Genomic DNA, 21,266 nt, shown 5'->3' with positions numbered 1-21,266 from the left:
TATTCGTCGTAAGCGCTTCAATGGTAGTGGTTAATGTCGAACCAAAGATAGGTGGGGTGTACTTACAAAAGAAATTCAAATGCTCAATAGATATTTAAGAGATATAATAATTCTCGTTATATCAAAAATAATATATTCGCCAAATTTTTTATGTCGATGAAATAACTCTAATAAAAAGTCAGATTTTGACAAATAAAAAAGGAAAGTAAAGTTATTTGAGTTTTCGTCGATCAAGTTCCAAGTGTAAAAAAATAATGCCTTGTGTTTTACATGGTCAACAGACAACAATTAAAAGGAATGGAAGCAGTTACAATTTGCAAGGAAACAACTACTAAAAGTGCAAAGGAGCAGTTCAAGATTAATATGTTTCACAAAGGAACGATGAGTAGAAGAAATCATTTAGCAATTATTAAACATTTCTATGAGCACTCCTGAAAATTAGACACCAGTCACACCACATAGTAATATTGATCAAGAAAGCATACCTATTGGAGGGGTGATAGTACAACTAGATAACTCACCCTCTTCTACTTTACCCAAAAAAAAAAAACACATCCTATGCAAACTAGAGCTACGGCTGGTATTACTAAGCCAAAACTATATACTGCTATTATGACAGATCCTGAAAATCTTAGACATAATGTGCCAACATCTATCTCACATATGGTTCCTTGTGACCCCTTCTCTTGATTCTAAAATCATAGGTAGTAGATGGATTTTTTCCATCAAACGCAACCCGAATGGTAATATTATGAAATATAAAGCTCGGTTGGTGGCTGAAGGTAATCACCAAATAGATGGCATTGACTTTGATCAAGTCTTTGGCCCTGTGATCAAGCCTACAACAATTAGGGTAGTATTAACAATGGCATTGACATATAAATGGATAATAAGACAATGTGATTTCAACAATGCATTCTTGAATGAGTTGGTTTTAATGTCACAACCTCCAGGCTTCAATTCAGGTGATACTACTAAAGTTTGTAAGCTTCATAAATCTCTCTAGGCTCAAACAAACCCCTAGAGCATGGTCTATAAAGCTGCATTCCACTCTATCTTCATTTGGATTCTTCAATACAAGGTTTGATCCATCCTTTTTTGTAAAACAATCTTGTAATCTTCCTTACATTCTAGTTTATGTAGATGATATTTTAATAACTGGAAATGATGCTAAAGCTATTCAATCCACCATTGATTAGTTACATAGTAGTTTCTCTTTAAAAGATTTGGGTGAATTTAGCTATTTTTTGCACATTGAAGTCACAAAAACATATTCTAATTCTTATCATATATCTCAAAGTATATACATTAGAGATGTTCTCCATAAGGCTGGAATGCTGGGTGTGAAGGGAGTGCCAACTCCTATGGTTACTACTTACTACAATCAAACTATCAAAACATGGTGATGATGTCTTTGATAATCCCATTCTATAAGATCAATAGTTGGTTCTTTACAATATGCAACTTTAACAAGACCAAAAATTTCATATTCAGTAAATAAAGTAAGTCGACATATGCATAGACCATTGATTTCTCATTAGAAGTGTGTAAACATATTCTAAGGTATTTGGCAAGAAGTCTAAATTGTACTATGTCTTTTCATGCTTGCACTAATTTGAGAATGTTTGCATTCTCCGATTCAGATTGGGGTTCTGACATCGATGATAGGCGCTCAATGTACAGATATATATTGTGTTTATATTGGTTCAAATTTGGTATCTTGGTCTAGCCGAAAACAAGCAAGTGTCAGTCCAATTTAGGGCTTTACATGGTTTGGTTTTCTTTTTGGGTTAGTCAAAAATATAATTTGGTTAATTAACTAAATTGGTTTTATATAATAAAACTGATTATTAACCAATTAAAAAATTCAAAAATTGATTTTTAATCGATTATAAAAATAAAAACTAGTTTTGAAAAATAACGATTTTTTTAAAAAAATTCAGTTTTTACATAGAAAAATTTGATTTTTCAAAAAAAAATTAAAAATTAGTTTTTAATCGGTAAAAAACAATTTTAACGGGTTAAAAATTAGTTTTTACAAAAAAATAGGTTAACCAATTTGAACACAAAAATTGCATAAAATTTGATTTTGATTTTAATTAACCTGTTAAAAATCAATTTTTAAAATTTGATTTTGGTTAACCATTTTTTAATAATATGAATATAATTTTTAAAATTATTTTATTAAATTGATTAACCATAATATGGTCATAAGTTTTTAACTTGTTAATCACAATTTGGTTATTTTATGTACACCCCTACAGTCGAACATCAACGGAAGCAGAATATAGAGGCTTGGCAGCTGCAGATTCTGAGATAATTTGGATTCAAAACTTGCTTCAAGAACTGAGAGTCACATGCTCCATCACTCCAACACTGTTTTGTGATAATATTAGTGTTGTTCTATTGGCTGCTAATTCTATACTTCATAGCCGGACAAATATTTTGAGTTAGATTTACATTTTGTAAGAGAATGTGTAAATCAAAGAAAATTACAAGTAGCACATAAATTTTCGGGTCAGGTAGCTGATATATTTACCAAGTCCCATCCCAGTCCATTGATTTCTTTGATAAGTTCAGATTCAAACTCAAAGTTACTCCAAAAATAACGTTGAGTTTGAAAGAGGCTAATAGAGGATTAATTTATAACAATCAAAATGCTCAGCATGTAGACAAAGTAGTTAAATAATAGTCCGTGCATACATAGGCTCTTTCATCTTATAATAGAATCTTGATGATATTCTTGCTCTACATCTATATAGGAAGAGTGCGTGAGCCTTGTATACACGCTTCAGATCAATAATCATTTTCATTCAGTCTTAGTAAATTTTCTCCCATTTAATTTCTTTACAAACCTCTTTAATAATGATTAAAAACAATCTAAAATTAAAGATTAATTATAGAGATATTTATGAGAAAAATTTTATTTGATAACTAATTTATTGTAACTTCATGTACAGGTAAGCATAACCGAAGGTCCAATTCCTATATGAAATAGAAGATCCACAGCCGTTAGTTCGCTGCTCCGCCAAAAATCGGTTGCCAACAAAACTTTAATTTGACTGTGACTCCACTAAATAAATAATATAAAAAAGGGTCTCGTCTGTTAAAATTTAAGATGGCGAGTAAGCAGGGGAAGCAAGTAATTCATTAAACATGCTTAATTCATGGAAATTATAATTTTCTTTGAAACACGGAGCCTTATTTTATTGCAGTTGCACCAGGTCACACTACCGATTTTATTATATTAATAATTCTGACTAGGTTGCGTGGAATGGAGCCTGACAGGACGAAGAACGTTAACATAAGCACCATTCATTCAAAGTTAAACAAACACCTTGTCTCATAATTTGTCGATTCTGCCCTCCTCTCCTCTATTCAACAAACCACGCCGGCTTACCTTTTATCAATCTTATTTAATTTTGATGAGACACGAATGAATTGATCACGTGTAAAGAAGACTAAGCTAGCCAGCTATTGCTATATGAAAAAATTTAGAGAATTAACTATATCATGAACCAACTCAAACCAATTTCTTGTACTTTTAATTTTAAAATTCAAAAAATTAGAAGTAGTGGGGAGTTGTTTTTTTAATAACAAACCTAAAACTAGTTAGCTTTAATTGGCTATGCCCCCAGTTAGTTCTCTAACGAAACCACTATCATTATCAATTTAATGACTATAAATCATAACATCAATCTCTTGTTATGAAAAGAGCCCTTTGTATCTCAACAAAGAGATATACTCACATGATTAATTTTATGATTTATATATGACTTGGACACATGATTAATTTTACTATTTATATATGATTTGGAAGTGGGAATGTCTTTTATAGTAGTCACGATCTTCTTTGTCCAAGTATACCTACCAAGTTCAATTTTTTCTAAGGCGAAATATAACTAAGACAATTATCTACACTGGAACAATAATCTATAAGCAGAGTGAGAAAGAATGCAATGCAAGGCAAGGCAACTGGTAGCAAGCCAAATCCAATTATGTATATGAAAAAGTAATCTAAACCGAGATGGATATAATCAATTCAATTAAACTGTAGGAGCCGCGGGTCCATTTGGAGGAGCTGAACTATGTACACACATACACATATAGATACACAAGGAAAATGAAATGAAGATATTAAGAAGAAGAAGAAGAAGCAGCTAAGCATGAAATTCGGGAATGGCAGAAGCAGCCCAGAGGCCGTGATTGAAGAAATCATCTGGAATGAAGGGTGTCCTGCACAGAGGGCACGTGCTCTGATCGTAACCCATCCAACGGTCCACACAACCCCGGTGGAACACGTGCGTGCAGTTCACCAGCCGTCGGATCTCATCCTCCTGCTCGAAGTCCGTGAGGCACACGGCGCACCTCTCAGGCGGCTCCACCAGCTCCGAGAACTTCACCACGGGAAGGATCTCTCCGATGAGGAGCTCCGAGACGGGGTGGAATTGGGGCATTGTGTTATCGGTGTCATCGGGTTCGAGGAAGTTGGGGAGCCCCGTGTAGCTGAAGAAGGTGAAAATCAACCTTCTTATGTAACCCAATACGGAGAGGATTTGAAGAACAGGCTTTGGGAACAGAAGCTCCGTGTAACCCACTGGGAATCCCATATAAACGTCCGTTTTTGTTTGTGAATGGAAGCTAAACACTCAGCGACACCTGCCTATATATATATGCTTTATATAGTAGTCAGGTTTTAGGCTTCCCTCTGGAAATACCAATAATGCCCTTTGTCTTTTTCCACACTCATCTAACTAGACGACATTTATTAGGATTAGGGAACAACAGAGTAAGACCATTAATTTGACGTTGAAATTGTTTTAAGACTCCTTCAAATAACTTCATTTTGTAGCGTCAAGTTAATGCCACCACAACTCATCATTTTGAGGTTTCACGTGGTCACAATAATAAACCAGTACCTAGTATAGCTAGAACCTTTCGTTCGAAATTGAAATCCCATCATCATTTGAATTTACTTCCTTCATCTCTTTCCTAGATGTGCATTTTGTGTAAAACAAGTTCAAATAAGTTAGTTGAAAACAACGGGTTGGATGGGTCACCGTACCATGTCATTTCAGGATCATTTGGTTCATGATGGTCCCCTGATAGTGATAGTGAAAATTAATGACTCTAGTAGTATATGACGAAGTTGAGCACATCATCCGTGAGCGTGAGTTGTTATAGTATATCTGGAGTTGAAATGTCCCATCTCATGCCAAAGAAAAGAAAATCATGATCCCATTTGAAAGGCCACTAAATTGAATGCAGTACTTTTGTTGGGGACAGGTGTCAGCTGTGTGATGGATGATCATGTTACTCTGGTACTTCTTGGATCAAGGAATTTCTTCAATTTCGATTTCCCATAGTGTCTGATGCAGCCAAGACATCGTTGGTCCACACTCACCGTTCCCCATTCATCATCCTTGCTTCCCTTTGTCTCATCTCAACCTCAATCTCAATATTGCACCTTCTTCTAAAACCATATTTTTCAGTTTATATGGTTCTGAATAGTAAATTAAATTTTGTGACTATGAAAATCTTAGATATATAAGACAGTTCCATAAATAACTCAAAAAATTTCAACAAAGTTATATTCTACTAGATATTATATATTATTTACGTAAAAATATCTTTATGATGTGAGTAACCACCAATCTTTATGACATGGTCATTTACCATATAAGATTAATTATTTTACCAGCCAGATATAAACCCTGATGACTTCTTGCATTGGCTTTAATGCCAATGCTTAGCAACATAGTACTTCCCACTTCAACTTCTTCTTGTTTTCTTTTTGTTATGCCTATATATTACTTTGATTCTCACCACTACTACTCACGATTAACAACTAAGCCAGTAGTGTAGTCATTGGAGATAAGTTATTAAAAAACTGGCGGGGAGGGTTGTCGCTGCTAATTCCAAAACCTTTAATGTAAGGAGCATCAGAAGTTGCCTGCCATTAGGGTAAAAAATAATTAAATGTAAAACATAAAACGGAGCATAGCCTTCACAATATGCTTGTCAGATACTGTCTCTGGCCTCATCATATATAATGAAAAAAAAAAGGTGTTTTTTACCAGCAACAAACAAGTTGCACATATTTAATGAAAGCACGCAAGGCGTGCATTGTAAACGGGTTCTGATTCGTCATCACTATTATATATCTCTTAGAATGGCATGGCATGTGAAAGCACGTTGATGATGGCTAATGTAGAAAGAGCTATTCAGCTATATACATATACTAGTAAATAACCCGCGGGATAGATATTGAATCAATGTAATCATCCAATTTAAGTATCCTTGTAAGAAAAACGATTAACATATATAAAGCGTAAAACCTACGAAGAACACGGATACTTTCTTGAGTTGTAGTTTTTGTGTGTCGGATATATTTTAGAAATGATATTTATTGACATTTGTCTGTTCTGTATTTTAATAAAAAGTAAAAAAATTTTTTTTAGATACGTTTAGATACACCTAAATATCATTACGTGTCCAATTTTATTTTTAACATATATTCTTAAAATAAATTTAGATATAGTATATATTATTATTTATTAAAATAAAAAATATTTTAAATACTTTATATAATTAAAATAAGATATTAAAAATAATTAAAAAAATTAATTTATATTTTAATATCAATAATATATCAAAATATCATTACAATTTATCTAAAAAGTACTTTATATTTTATATATATACATGTCCTCATGTCTTATAAAATTTTAAAATTCGTGTATCGACGTGTTCCATATTGTATCGTGTCCTATAACCGTATCAGTATCCATACATTATAGTGTAAAACAAAATTGTAGGTCGTATTTGGTTAGGATCTTTTCAGATATAATATAACAGTGACACAAATATATAGAAAGATATAAAAACAAGGATATAAAATTTTTTATTACGTTTAATAATGATACACAAAATATGTTAGTCTAAATCAAATATCAATTTTCTTTCTACACTATAATTGCTACTTTACCAATTACCAGTATTACCACTATTTTATCCACTTTTTATTTTTATTATTGAGATTTTTGTGGTATTTTTTAATAATGTGGAAAATTAGCGTATTTTTTTTGTGAATGTTACAAATTTAAGTGTCAAATTTATGGTTTTTATTTATTTTTTGATGTTACAAATCTAATGATCAGATTTATGGTTTTTATTCATTTTAAAAAAAAAAACAAATTTAATGGTCAAATTTGCATTTTAGCGTTAAAAAAAATTTTAAACATACAAATCAAACCTTTCAATTTATTTAAAAGCGAAAAAAAAATTCATCTCATCATATATCAAATTCTCTAATTTATGTATTATAGAAATCTATCTTCCAATTTTTTAAATATGAGAATTTGATTTGTTATTTAAAATAAAATAAAAAAATTAAATTCATATAAAAAAATACACCAATTAACTAAAATATTAGATTATATATAATTTTTTTCATTTTAAAAAAAATTAGTTTATTTTATCCACTATCACCACCATTAATTTTTCAACCTCATTCTAAAATACTACTATCAATAACTCTAGTTCAATAATAATCTATTAATATTAATATTAATATTAATTAATATATATGATAATAAGAATTTAGTAAGTGATTAGTTGATGTATAAGTGAAGCTTCAAATGTTTAACAAATAATTATTTTTATTGTGTTACACATTGCACTTACAATTAGAGCTAAAAACTATAATAAAATATTTATTGATTTGAATTTGAATTTTAAATAAAACAGTCTGCAAGAATTTTACAGATATTTCCTTTTAAATAATTTCAAATGTCAAAATTAGTCTTTCTTAGCCTCAAATGTTTTTTGACTTTTTTTCACTCCCATAGAAATAAAAGCTGATAGACAAAAAAGGACACGGAGGCTTTCTTTATGGCACAAACGCCAAAAATCAATTTGTGACGAGTACTGCCTCATTAAAAACCTTGTCAAGAAAAACTCAATGCAAAAAAAAAAAAACTTGACCAAGGAAAAAAGAGTATAGTCTCCCCCTCTTGCCGACATCATTTAATGTCTCGAAATCGGCGCATCCCAATCTCATGTACCAATCTTTCAAAGGAGGATTTTGGGAGTGACTTTGTAAATAAATCTGCCAGATTGTCACTTGAGCGGATCTGTTGGACATCAATTGTCCCTTGATTTTGAAGATCATGAGTGAAGAAGAATTTGGGAGAAATGTGCTTTGTTCTATCGCCTTTGATGTATCCGCCTTTAAGTTGATCAATGCATGCTGTATTATCATCAAACAGGACAGTTGGAACTATCTTATGATCAATCAGTCCACATGATGACAGAATATATTGGATCAAACTCTTGAGCCAAAAACACTCGCGACTAGCTTCATGTATCGCTAGTATTTCGGCATGATAAGAGGATGTTGCAGCAATCATTTGTTTCATGGATCTCCATGATATAGCTGTACCACCATATGTGAATAGGTATCCTATTTGAGATCTCCCTTTATGTGGATCAGACAGATATCCAACATCTGCATAGCCAACTAATTGTGACTTGGATCCATATAGATAAAACAATCCCATATCAACCATTCCATGAAGATATCGAAAGATCTGTTTGATTCCACTCCAATGTCTTCTGGTTGGAGAGGAACTATATCTTGCTAATAAATTCACAGCAAATGATATATCAGGTCGCGTATTATTAGCAAGATACATTAGCGCTCCAATGGCACTAAAATATGGTACTTCAGGACCAAGGATATCTTCATTTTCTTCTTTAGGACGGAATTGATCCTTTTTCACATCCAAAGATCTTACGATCATTGGGGTACTTAATGGATGTGACTTATCCATATAAAATCTCTTCAAGATCTTTTCTGTGTATGTTGCTTGATGAATAAAGATCCCATCTTTTGTATGCTCGATCTGCAAGTCAAGACAAAATTTAGTCTTTCCAAGATCTTTCATCTCAAACTCTTCTTTTAGAGTTTTTATAATTGTTGGAATCTCTTCAGGAGTCCCAATGATATTTAAATCATCAACGTACACAGCAATTATAATAAATCCAGATGCAAATTTCTTTATGAAAACACATGGACATATATCATCATTCTTGAATCCATTTTTGGCCAGATACTCAGTAAGACGATTATACCACATTCGTCCAGATTGTTTCAAACCATATAAAGATCTTTGCAATTTGATTGAGTATAATCCTTGTAAATATTCATTGGATGGTTTAGATATCTTTAATCCTTCAGGGACTTTCATATAGATATCCCGATCTAATGAGCCATATAAGTAGGCTGTTACCACATCCATTAAATGCATATGCATTTTATGATATGCAGATAAACTGACCAAATAACGCAATGTTATCGCATCCACTACATGGGAATACGTTTCTTCATAATCTATACCGGGTCTTTGTGAAAAATCTTGTGCCATAAGTCGGGCTTTGTAGCGCACAACTTCATTTCTCATTTCGTTTTCTCACAAATACCCACCTGTATCCAACAGGTTTTACATCTTCTGGTGTACGAACTACGGGTCCAAAGACTTCACGTTTTGCAAGTGAGTCTAACTCAGCCTTCATGGCTTCTTTCCATTTTAGCCAATCATTCTTTTGTCGACATTCTTGAACTGATCTTGGTTCAAGATCCTTACTTTCATGCATGATATTTAATGCCACGTTATATGCAAATATTTCATTGACAATTGTCTTATTTCGGTCCCATTTTTCTCCTGTAAAGACATAATTTTTCGAGATCTCATCATTTTCACAATTTTCATGTACCTGAACGTCTTCTGGCGTTAAAACTATATCAGAATTTTGGACAACTGCAGGTGTTTTTACTATGTCTTTTTTAACAGGAATAGTATTTACCTCATTTCTCTTTCGAGGATTTTTGTCTTTGGAACCGACAGGCCTGCCACGCTTCTGGCGTGTATTTGCTTCAGTGGCAATTTGTCCAACTGGGACATCAATTCAAATTGGTGCATTTTCTGCTGGTATATACGACTTGGTTATCCTCTTTGTATCGAAAAATGCATCAGGCAATTCATTTGCTATTCTTTGCAAATGTATAATCTTTTGAACTTCTAGTTCACATTGCCCTGATCGAAGATCTAAATGCATCAACGATGATGTATTCCAATTAAGTTCCTTTTCATGAATCTTATTCTCTCCCCCTAATGTTAGAAATTTTGATTCATCAAAATGACAATCCGCAAACCAGGCTTTAAATACATCTCCCGTTTGTATCTCAAGATACCTCACTATAGAGGGAGAATCATATCCAACATATATTCCCAATTTTCTTTGGGGTCCCATTTTGGTGCCATTAGGTGGTGCAATGGGAACACATATCGCACACTCAAATATTCTTAAATGGGAAACATTTGGCTGCTGGCCAAAAGCTAATTGCATAGGAGAGAACTGATGGTAACTTGTTGGTCTCAAATGAATAAGTGCTGCGACATGTAAAATAGCATGCCCCCAAACCAAGGTTGGGAGATTTGTTCTCATAAGCAAGGGTCTAGCAATTAACTGGAGGCGTTTAATAAGCGATTCTGCTAACCCATTTTGTGTGTGAACATAAGCTACTGGATGTTCAACACTTATTTCATTAGCCATACAATAAGCATCAAAAGCTTGGGAAGTAAATTCACTAGCATTATCAAGGTGAATTGCTTTGATCGGATTTTCTGAAAATTGTGCTTTTAATCGAATAATTTGAGCCAGTAATCTCGCAAACGCCAGGTTGCGAGAGGACAATAAGCACACATGTGACCATCTCGAAGATGCATCTATTAGGACCAAAAAATATCTAAAAGATCCACATGGTAGATGAATAGGTCCACATATATCACCTTGAATCCTTTCTAGAAATTCAGGGGACTCAAATCCAATCTTTACTGGTGATGACCTTAAAATTAACTTTCCCTGAGAACATGCAGCACAACAAAATTCACTAGATTTAAGAATCTTCTGGTTCTTTAGTGAATGTCCATGAGAGTTTTCAATAATTCTCCTCATCATGGTTGTTCCTGGATGACCCAAACGGTCGTGCCAAGTTATGAATTCATTTGGGCTAGTAAACTTCTGGTTTACAGTGGCATGTGATTCAATTGCACTAATCTTGGTATAATACAACCCAGATGAAAGTGAGGGTAACTTTTCTAATATAACCTTTTTATTTAAATCATGAGTTATGATACATAAATACTCATGACTTCCCTCATTCATAGTCTCAATATGATATCCATTTCGGCGAATATCTTTAAAGCTCAACAAGTTTCTTCGAGACTTGGTAGATAATAGTGCATTATTTATTATGAATTTTGTTCCTCCAGGAAACAAAATTATAGCTCTTCCAGAGCCTTCTATCACATTGCCTGAGCCAATAATAGTATTAACACATTCTTCTTTTGGCACCAAATGTGTAAAATATATATCACTTTTGAGAATAGTGTGCGAACTTGCACTATCCGCAAGGCATACATCTTCATTACATATCCTTGCCATTCTCTTCAAAGACAAATAATAATAAAATGAGTAGTATGCACAGTTAAATTGAATACTTGATCGAAATTATTTTTCTGAGAAATACTGTACATAAAAATAATGTCATATACTAAAATTTTATTTTAAAACATGACACATTTAATAATTTCAAAATTCATAAACATTAATATTTCATTATTTATATACATCATATTTGAAACTTAAATACATAGAAAATAAAACATAACAATAAGTTCTTTACATTATTTATTTACATGAATGCTTAACAATCTCACACATTAAACTATTCCATCATTGATCAAATGACCAATATTTCCTTCAGGATCCTCAAAGAAATCAGATACATCATAATGAGTGGTGGAATTTTCAGCATCATTTGAAACGAAATTCGACTCTTTTCTCTTGTCGTCCTTTTTCAAAGATGCCTGGTAAAGATCGACTAGGTGCCTTGGGGTACGACAGGTACGTGACCAATGGCCCTTTCCACCACAACGGAATCACTTATCCTCTGTTGATTTATTCTACCCGATATTTCTTTCTTTATCCCACTTCTGGTGAGATCTTCTCTTTTGAATATAATTCCTTTTCCTTCCATAATTTTTCTTGTTATTAAAACCTTGCCATTTACCTCTTCTGGGGTAATTTACCACATTTACTTCAGGAAATGGGGCGGCGCCTGCTGGGCGCGCTTCATGATTTTTTAAGAGCAACTCATTGTTGCGTTCAGCAACAAGAAGGCAAGAAATTAACTTAGAATATTTTTTAAATTCTTTTTCTCGATACTGCTGCTACAGGAGCACATTCGAGGCATGGAAGGTTAAGAAAGTTTTCTCCAACATATCATGATCAATTATCTTTTCCCCACATAATTTCATTCGTGAGGTGATTCGAAACATTGCAGAATTATATTCATTTATAGATTTAAAATCTTGTAAATGCAAGTGCGTCCATTCATATTGGGCTTGAGAAAGTATCACTATTTTCTGATGATTATACCTTTTTTCAAGGTCTTTCCAAAGATCTGAATGATCTTTTAATGTGAGATATTCATTTTTCAACCCTTCGTCAAGATGACGACGAAGGAAAATCATGGCTTTGGCTTTATCCTTCTGGGATGCATTATTTTCAGCCTTAATGGTATCTCCAAGATCCATTGAATCAAGATGAATTTCAGCATCTAGTATCCATGATAAATAATTGTTTCCAGATATATAAAGAGCATTGAATTCAAGATGAGAGAGTTTTGACATAATAAAAATTTGTTACCTGAGTCTTCCTAAAATTTGATCAGAGTCTCGTGCTGATAACGTGTTGTAAAATAAATAAAAGATATATTAAATATAAATAAAGATGTATAAATAGAAGACTCTAACATTAAAATAATTAGCTGAATAATGATTTATATATATATATATATATATATATATATATATATATATATATATATATATATATTATATGTTGTAATGTGTATATATATATAAAGATAGAAATGAGTATTAAAAGTAAAGAGAGAGAAAATTGCATTTGCATATATTTTATTATTGCTGTTTCATTTCAAAAGTTGCTTCTACTATTTATACACACGAGAAGGTTTTGATTTCAACCTTAATTTATTTTAATTGTCTTGGAGAGAGGTTCCTTCAATATGGAGAAGGTAAACCCACGTGGTCATCCACATACTTATATTAACAGAGGGATCATTTTTTAATTTTTTAAATAAATATATTTAACTTAATTGTTAAAATTAGTTAGATCCTCAATATTTAATTAACTATTGTCCCGCCTTTTTTTTTAGTTTTCTTTCTCTTCTTCTTTTGTCGTGATAAGTGCACCACCCCTTTTATTATCTCCGTCATTGACAACGACTCAAATTTATCTACTGTCTTTTTAACTCTCTCTTTCTTCGCACTACAAACTTCTTCTCCTTTCCACTCAGCCATCGTAATTTTGGCACCGTCTGGCATGTTTGAAGTTTACTGTCTACACTCCACCAAAAATTGCAATGATTTATCAAACAAAATTTGACATTTTTAAATCATGAAACGCTTGATTGTTTGAAATTAAAAAAAGTATTCAGTGTGAATCTTTTTTCTAAGACAGATCCAAACACACCAACAGCATGCGTTGCGTGGTTCTACTGTATCTTTTGCACTTAACTGGGTAGACAATTGACCGGGAGATTTAAAGTTTAAGTAAAATTTACGTAATTTTATTTTAAAATGAAAGAATCGTACTCGATTTGACCAACATTGCAGAGTAAGAAAGAATGTGGTGGGCTCATCATAACGGAAACAGCCAAAATGTTTCTCATCTTTCCTGTAGCAAATGCACAGATCCTATTTGTTATATTAATTTTATTAATTATAGTAATATGCTTTGAAAAATTACTTTTTTAGATTAATTTTATTAATTATAGTTAAATGATATAGAAAATAACTTTATTAATTATAGTAAGATGTCATGTGAAATTAATAATTTTTTTAAAATAATTTTATATATTATAGTAACATAGTTTCAGAAATTAATTATTATATCCAGTAATTCTATTAATGAGAAATTAATAATTAGGTTAGATTAATTTTATTAATTATAGTGATATGTCATGAAAAATTATTAACTGTTTAGAGTATTAATCATATTAAGATGTTGTAAAAAAATTAATATTTTTATTAATTAGTATTTTGAATTTAGAATTTAGAGTTTTAGAGTTTTTTTTCTTTTTATCCTTGATATACGTCCATCCTTTTATTTAAATCTTAGAATTTACTACATATATTTTATTTCATTTTAAATTTATTCGTCAAGTTAGCGATAACACTTATCAATTTAATAAAATTAATTTAAAAATACTAATTTTTTTATAGCATCTTACTATAATTAATAATTTAAATAATTAATAAATTTTTATGACATATTACTATAATTAACAAATTAATCTAACAATTATTAATTTCTAATATCATATTATTGCTATAATTAATAAAGGGTAAAAAACCTAAATAAACCAATGGCAGAACAAAATTACTCAAATCAGCCAAAACAAAAATTTTTTCAGCAATCCACCAACGAACAAATAAATATAATTCGAATCAACATGATTCGAACTGCAAATTCAAGTAATTCGAAACAACTTGATTCGAATTACCTTTGAAAGGAATTGCATGTAATTCAAATCAAGTAGATTCGAATTAGGTGATGCTAAATCGAATTGACTCGATTCAAATTAGTAGGCAAACGTGACTCAATGGAATTCGAATTAACTTGATTCAAATTACTGTGTTCCAGACCTGTATATATATGTGATGAACGTGAGTTGCTCTCAATATTGGGAGGTCAAATGGCTGGTGAGGACAGTTTTATAGTGTTGGTTCACCACAGAGGATCAATTAAGAGGAAAACTCGGTCAGGTGTCAAGTTCACCGATAAAGATCCTCTCTGTATTATCGTCAGTTCTACGACGAGCTATGATGACCTTGCTAGGTCTGTACTGTAGAAACTAGGTTTGGACAGTGTTAAAAGGGTTAAGAAGTTTTTCTATCGCATTCCAATCACGGTGCTCCAAGATAGCGTGAAGTATGATTGTTTCACGATCGGGAGTGATGAGGACTTGCAGGCCTTGTTTCTCTGTCGCCGGCAGTTTCCCGAAGTGCGGACACCGGAGCTGTTGGCAAAGCTGGTTGATGTGGTGTCCAGCTCGGGGGGTTCAAACCGGAATACCAACACTTTAGCGACGGTTACCGGTTCTAGCTCAAAACCTGCCGTTGCATCTTCCTCAGTTCCCGCCTACGAGCCACCCGCCGGTTGTCGCCTCCCCTTCGTTCGCTGTTGATCTCAACGGCAGTGTTGGCGACGAGGTTGGAACAGCGGAACTTGTACCTACCTCTGTACACTGTGCTGCACCGGCTGGGGCTGGAGATGGATTGTTTGATGATGTAGAGGACGATGATGTCGAGCCGGATATGATTGCTGATGATAGTGGCGATGATATTGGAGCGAGTGAGCCTGCCGGTGCCGGTGGTGGCTTTAGCTCTAGCACACAGCAGTATCCTCCACATTTTTCATCTTTGGACTTGGATGCCATGAGGCAGCCGGGGGTAACTGGGGAGGCTGCAGGATTTGGCGCTAGAGATGCAGAAGGATTAGCTGGTATGACAGAGTTTCAGGTTGGTCAGCAATTTCTGGATAAGGAGGATGCCCTGTTAAGTGTGAAGACTTACAGCATCCGCCGAGGTGTATAGTACAAGGTTGTGGAGTCTGATTATCGCCGTTATTTGGCAAGTGTTCTGAGTTCGGGAATGGGTGCACATGGTTGATTCGGCTGAGTCTCCGACAACGCAAGGGCACATGGGAGGTCAAACGTTACAATGGACCGCATACTTGTCTCACCAGCTCTATCTCCAGCGATCACAGGAGGTTGGATTATCATGTGATATCGGCATTCATTATGTCAATGGTTAGAGCTGATGCATCCGTTAGCATCAAGGTGCTCCTAAATGCGACTGCCTCGCACTATGGGTTCAGGCCGACCTACAGGAGGGTCTGGATGGCGAAGCAGAAGGCTGTTGCACTCATTTATGGTGACTGGGATGAGTCTTACAACAAGCTCTCAAGGTGGGTGTTAGGAGTGCAGGTGACCATGCCTGGTTCTATTGCAGTTCTTTGGACTAGCCCTGTTCGAGTTGGGGGATAGCTGGATGAATCTCAGGCTTATTTTCACAGACTGTTCTGGACTTTTCCACCGTAGGCATTTCGTCATTGCAAGCTGTTGGTTAGTATTGATGAGACGCATCTATATGGCAAGTATGGGGGTACTCTACTTGTTGCAATTGCATAGGACGGGAACTCCAACATACTCCCTGTTGCATTCGCACTAGTCGAGGGTGAGAATGCTGAGTCTTGGTCATTCTTTCTCTCCCACCTCCGTCAGCATGTCACTCCACAGCCGGGTCTGCTCGTTATCTCTGACAGGCATAACGGCATCAAGGTCGCCCTTGAGGCTCCCGACGGGGGCTGGCTGCCTCCGGCTGCATACCGAGCTTTCTGCATTCGGCACGTAGCAGCAAATTTCGCCCTCACCTTCAAGGGTAAAGACGTAAGGAGGCTTCTCGTTAACGCTGCCTATGCTAAGACGGAGGTTGAGTTCGATTACTGGTTTGATATTCTTCGCTCGGAAGATCCGGCGATGTGTGATTGGGCAAACCGGATTGAGTATTCATTGTGGACACAGTATTGCGATGAGGGCCGGAGATTCGGTCACATGACGACTAATATATCTGAGTGTGCGAATTCAATCCTCAAGGCTGTGAGGAACCTTCCTGTATGCTCCTTGGTGAAAGAAACGTATGGTCGGTTGGCCGAACTTTTTGTACGCAAGGGGAGAGAGGCGGAGGCCCAGATGGGTACTGGACAACAATTCAGTCAACACCTTGTTAAATGTATCGAGGCCAACTTGAAGACGGCAAGGTGCTTCACAGTTACTTTGTATGACAGAGACAACTCCGAGTACACGGTCGCAGAGACCACTCCTACTGGTTTTTTCTCCCTTGGTACCTACAGGGTCTCACTCGGATCTCAGACATGTGACTGCGGATACTTCCAGGCACTTCATTTCCCTTGTCCGCACGCACTGGCATGCTGTGCCTACTCACGAGTCACTTGGCACTCCTACGTCCACCCTGTCTATCGACTCAGTAACATTTTTAGTGTTTATCAGATGGGATTCAGACCTCCAATCCCAGAGGGTTTCTGGCCATCATATGATGGGCCGACGGTAATACCGGACCCGAACAAGAGGCGTGCAAGAGAGGGTCGTCCCAGGTCTACTCGGATACGGACGAACATGGACGAGGCAGATCCAAACCGGCCTAAGAGATGCGGCTTATGTCGGCAACCCAGACACACTCGTCGGAGCTGCCCACAGGTCGGAGGTAGCCAGGGTATATAGTCATAGATGGGTAGGGTTGGTTTTGTGCTGTTTGATTTACTAGTGTCCGTTGTATCGAGTTTTAGTTTTTTAAGGGAAAAAATGCCGTACTTGCATATGCATTGTATTTCTGCTGTTTTTAACGACCGTGAACTACTAAATAATTTAATCTGCATCTCGAGTCTTTGTCGAATAGATTCTGAGTCGTTTTCTCTGGGATTTGGTGGGGTATGAGGAAGTGAAACTGATTCGTTTCTCCCTTGGTTCGAACTGCTTATATAGGCAGCTAACTAGTAATTCGAATCAAGTTAATTCCAACTACTTTTTGTGACCAATAGTGAATAATTCGATTCAAGTTAATTCGAACTCCATTGAGTCACGTTTGTCTACTAATTCGAATCGAGTCAATTCAATTTATCCTCACCTAATTCGAATCTACTTGATTCGAATTACATGCAATTCCTTTCAAAGGTAATTCGAATCAAGTTGTTTCGAATTACCTGAATTTGCAGTTCGAATCATGTTGATTCGAATTATATTTATTTGTTCGTTGGTGGATTGCTGAAAAAATTTTTGTTTTGGCTGATTTGAGTAATTTCGTTCTGCCATTGGTTTATTTAGGTTTTTTACCCATTAATAAAATTACTTTAAAAATTTACTAATTTCTCAAATTATATTACTATAATTAATAAAATTACTAAAAATAATTAATTTTCTAAATCATATTACTATAACTTATAAAGTTACTCTAAAAATTTGCTAATTTCACATAACATCTTACTATATAATTAATATAATTATTTTTCATATCATTTAACTATAATTAATAAAATTAATGTAACAAAATCACTAATGTTCAATATATATTACTATAATTAATTAAGTTACTCTAAAAATTGTTAATTTAATATTTAGAGTTTAAAGTTTAGGATTTAGGGTTAGAGTTTAGAATTTAGGATTTGGAATTTATGGTTTAGAATTTAGAATTTAGAGTTGAAGATTTAAGATTTAGTGTGTGAGATTTAGGGTCTTTTTCTCTTCTTCTTATCCTTGATATACATCCATCATTTCATTTGAACCTTAAAAATTATTACATATATATTTTTTTATTTTTAATTTATTCCTCAAGTCAATAGTAACACCTATCAATTTAATAAAATTAATCTAAAAATACTACTTTTTTTATAGCATCATACTATAATTAATACTCTAAATAATTAATTAATTTTTATGACAATTATAATTAATAAATTTAATTTAGCAATTATTAATTTCTCATATCATATTATTATAATTAATAAAATTACTTTAAATTTTAAAAATTTACTAATTTATTAGATTATATTACTATGATTAATAAAATTACCAGAAAAATAACTAATTTCCTAAATCATATTACTATAACCTATAAAATTATTCTAAAAAATTACTAATTTTACATAACATCTTACTATATAATGAATAAATTATTTTCCATATCATTTAACTATAATTAATAAAATTAATGTAACATATCACTAATTTTTAATATATATTTTTTAGGTTTAATTACTCTGCAGGTCCCTATAGTTTCACTGAATTTTCAATTAGGTCCCTATACTTTTTTTCTTTTTAATTGGGTCCCTGTACCTTTTTTTTTTCAACTAAGTCCCTACCGTCAATGTAACATTTGAGATAACAGAATATTCCTGATAAAAAAAGAATATTCTTAACAATTAACTGTAGAGGTTTGGTGAAGTAATCTGAATTTTTCCCTAATACCCAAATAACCCCTCGCATTTCACTCCTAAGTAAAAAAGAAACCCTAAGTTTCTCTCCTCTTCTCCGTCGACGGCGTGTGTGTCTGCGATCGAGTGCAACGGTTTGTCCACGGCATGTGTGTCTCCGTCTCCTGCCTCTGTCGCCTTCCCTCTGTGTTGGGCCCTTGTGCGTTGTTGTTGTCAGAGGTCTTCTCCACGGTTTCTCCGACCCAGGTGTCTTTGTCTCGTCGCGGTAAAGGCCCTCGCCTGGAGTCACCGTGCCGCACCTTGCCGAGCCTCCGACCATGCCTCTGCTCCATCTCCCTGTAGTCGAAGTTTCTGCATGTAAGTGACAAAGAAAAAAGCCTCATTTTTTCAGTATTAAAACTTGATATTTATGTGATTTTTTTTCAAAAAAATATGGCATTGTTTGACTGTTGTTGCTGTGATGGTGGTGCTTTAAATAGATTCTGCTTCTATTTTTATTAAATTGATTTTGCTGTCAATGGGGGATTTGTGAAATTGTGATGTATGCTGATGGTTTTAAATTATGAAAGTCTGAACCTTTTTTTCAAATTATGTGATTGAATGGAGCTACTATGGCATTGGATGATGAATTCTGACAGATTCTGACAGTTGTGCTTGAGGTGCTAGATGATTCAGATTCCTCAGTCAAAGAGCTTGTTCTTTCAATGCTTGTTGAAATGCTTAAAAATCAGGTTCTTACCCCTTTTTATGCACTCCACTTTGTTTCATTGTACCCTTGCCTATATTGGTAAATGCAACCATACATATTTCTTTTATGGATTTTTTGGAATATAATAAGAGGTTGTTCTATCTTTCTGTTTATTTTTTTCAGAAAGATGTCATGGAAAGTTCAGTCAACATTGTTATTGAAAAGCTGCTTAATGTAATAAAGGATAGAGTTCCTAAGGTATCCAACATTGTGATGTTCATGTTTGTCTTCTTGTTAATTCTTCTCCTAATTTAAGCAAATTTCGTCCTGTTTTCAGGTTTCAAATGAAGCAGAGCACTGTCTTTGTCACTGGTAATGCTAATGGGACTGTCTTTGTCACTGGTAGCTCTAATAATCTTGCTAGGGTACATATCTCTTGATACATACATCATACATGTCTGAATATGAAAATATCTCTTATTTCCTCTATCATATATTTGAATGCCATATTGTATAGGCTTTAATGGTCATCATATGCTAACAAGACAACCTCAAAACTAAAATTTACTATAGAAATAACTTGTGAGGTGTTTGATCGTTTTCCATTTATAAGAGTACCTATGAGTGTTTAGCTTTGCATATTAAATAGCTTCAAAGAAGTTTACAATCAAGATGTTTAATGCTTACAGAGACAGAGGAAGAGAAAGGAAGAAAAGAACCCATAGAAAAAAAAAGAGAGGGGAGAAGGGGATTTAGGTTTCCTTTAATTAAACTAATCATGTATTTAATGAAATGGATTTTCATCTTTACAATTTGTTATCTAACTTCAAGGTTTTACAGGTCTGGAATGCTTGTAAACCAAGTGTGGATGATACTGAACAGCCAAATCACGAGATAGATGTGTTATCTGGGCATGAAAATGATGTAAACTATGTGCAATTTAGGTTTGTATTGCTCCAGTATCTGATATACTAGTTGATAGATGAAATTTTTGCATGCTAATGCCCTTTGCTTCATTTTTTGCAGTGGATGTGCACTAGCATCTCTGTTTTTCACATCTCGGCCTGTGCGTCACTTGGCATCAGTTGCAATGCAAAGATCATATCCAAGGGAGATGGAATATCTGTTTATGCTAGAGCATTAGGGATTTCTTCAATATATTTGTTTTTGAGTTTTTATCAGCCAAATTGATTCTCTTGTTTGAGGAATTATATAGAACTCAATTTTTGTAAACAATTTTAGTTATTATTCTATCGGTGATTCTTGTTATCATATGTCATATGCAAGTTCTTTCATTACTTGAGTGATGAAAATTGAATTTTATATTATACTTATTACTACTATTTCTCTGTTTCATTTTAACCATTACTTTTTTTTGTATATTCTTAAGATAAGGTATTTTAAAAGTCAAAAAAAT

The 21,266-nt window shown here is 33.9% G+C and overlaps 3 protein-coding genes across 8 annotated transcripts; 2 read left to right on the top strand and 1 right to left on the bottom strand.

Annotated features, from left to right (window-relative positions):
• Positions 1-3,976: 3,976 nt before the first annotated feature.
• LOC112790869 (brassinosteroid-responsive RING protein 1) lies at positions 3,977-4,658 on the bottom strand. The gene has a single exon (XM_025833469.3). The coding sequence runs from the start codon at positions 4,608-4,610 to the stop codon at positions 4,161-4,163; it is 450 nt and encodes a 149-aa protein (XP_025689254.1). The 5' UTR covers positions 4,611-4,658; the 3' UTR covers positions 3,977-4,160.
• An 11,655-nt stretch (positions 4,659-16,313) lies between these two features.
• Positions 16,314-17,455, top strand: LOC112779580 (uncharacterized). The gene is made up of 2 exons (XM_025823900.1): positions 16,314-16,319; positions 16,439-17,455. Exons 1-2 carry the CDS (start codon positions 16,314-16,316, stop codon positions 17,453-17,455), a joined length of 1,023 nt encoding a protein of 340 aa, XP_025679685.1.
• A 1,708-nt stretch (positions 17,456-19,163) lies between these two features.
• Positions 19,164-21,192, top strand: LOC112771019 (CLIP-associated protein-like). Of its 6 annotated transcripts, none has more exons than XR_003186895.3 (6): positions 19,164-19,518; positions 19,810-19,892; positions 20,033-20,107; positions 20,187-20,274; positions 20,690-20,793; positions 20,876-21,192. XR_003186895.3 is itself a non-coding variant. In XM_025815567.3 (6 exons), the coding sequence occupies exons 1-5, from the start codon at positions 19,479-19,481 to the stop codon at positions 20,745-20,747; spliced, it is 291 nt and encodes a 96-aa protein (XP_025671352.1). In that variant the 5' UTR covers positions 19,164-19,478; the 3' UTR covers positions 20,748-20,793; positions 20,876-21,192. The 6 variants fall into 6 exon arrangements, 4 of the variants coding, with proteins under 4 accessions (XP_025671352.1, XP_072089357.1, XP_072089358.1 ...); XM_025815567.3 differs by having other exon boundaries at positions 20,187-20,221; XR_011880081.1 differs by having other exon boundaries at positions 19,179-19,518; positions 19,800-19,892; positions 20,187-20,221.
• Positions 21,193-21,266: the final 74 nt, after the last annotated feature.

The sequence above is a fragment of the Arachis hypogaea genome, chromosome 3 (genome assembly GCF_003086295.3).
Source record: "Arachis hypogaea cultivar Tifrunner chromosome 3, arahy.Tifrunner.gnm2.J5K5, whole genome shotgun sequence".
NCBI lineage: Eukaryota > Viridiplantae > Streptophyta > Magnoliopsida > Fabales > Fabaceae > Arachis > Arachis hypogaea.
The sequence above is the reverse complement of the archived record's forward strand: the minus strand, read 5'-3'. Positions and strand labels throughout refer to the sequence as shown.

Bases quoted from the DNA above. Each gene is read 5' to 3' on its own strand.
- LOC112790869 (XM_025833469.3), bottom strand. From the start codon at position 4,610: ATGGGATTCCCAGTGGGTTACACGGAGCTTCTGTTCCCAAAGCCTGTT.
- LOC112771019 (XM_072233256.1), top strand. From the start codon at position 20,194: ATGAAGCAGAGCACTGTCTTTGTCACTGGTAATGCTAATGGGACTGTC. The intron at 20,275-20,689 runs GTACATATCTCT...AAGGTTTTACAG, and splicing joins GCTCTAATAATCTTGCTAGG to GTCTGGAATGCTTGTAAACC. The intron at 20,794-20,875 runs GTTTGTATTGCT...CATTTTTTGCAG, and splicing joins GTAAACTATGTGCAATTTAG to TGGATGTGCACTAGCATCTC.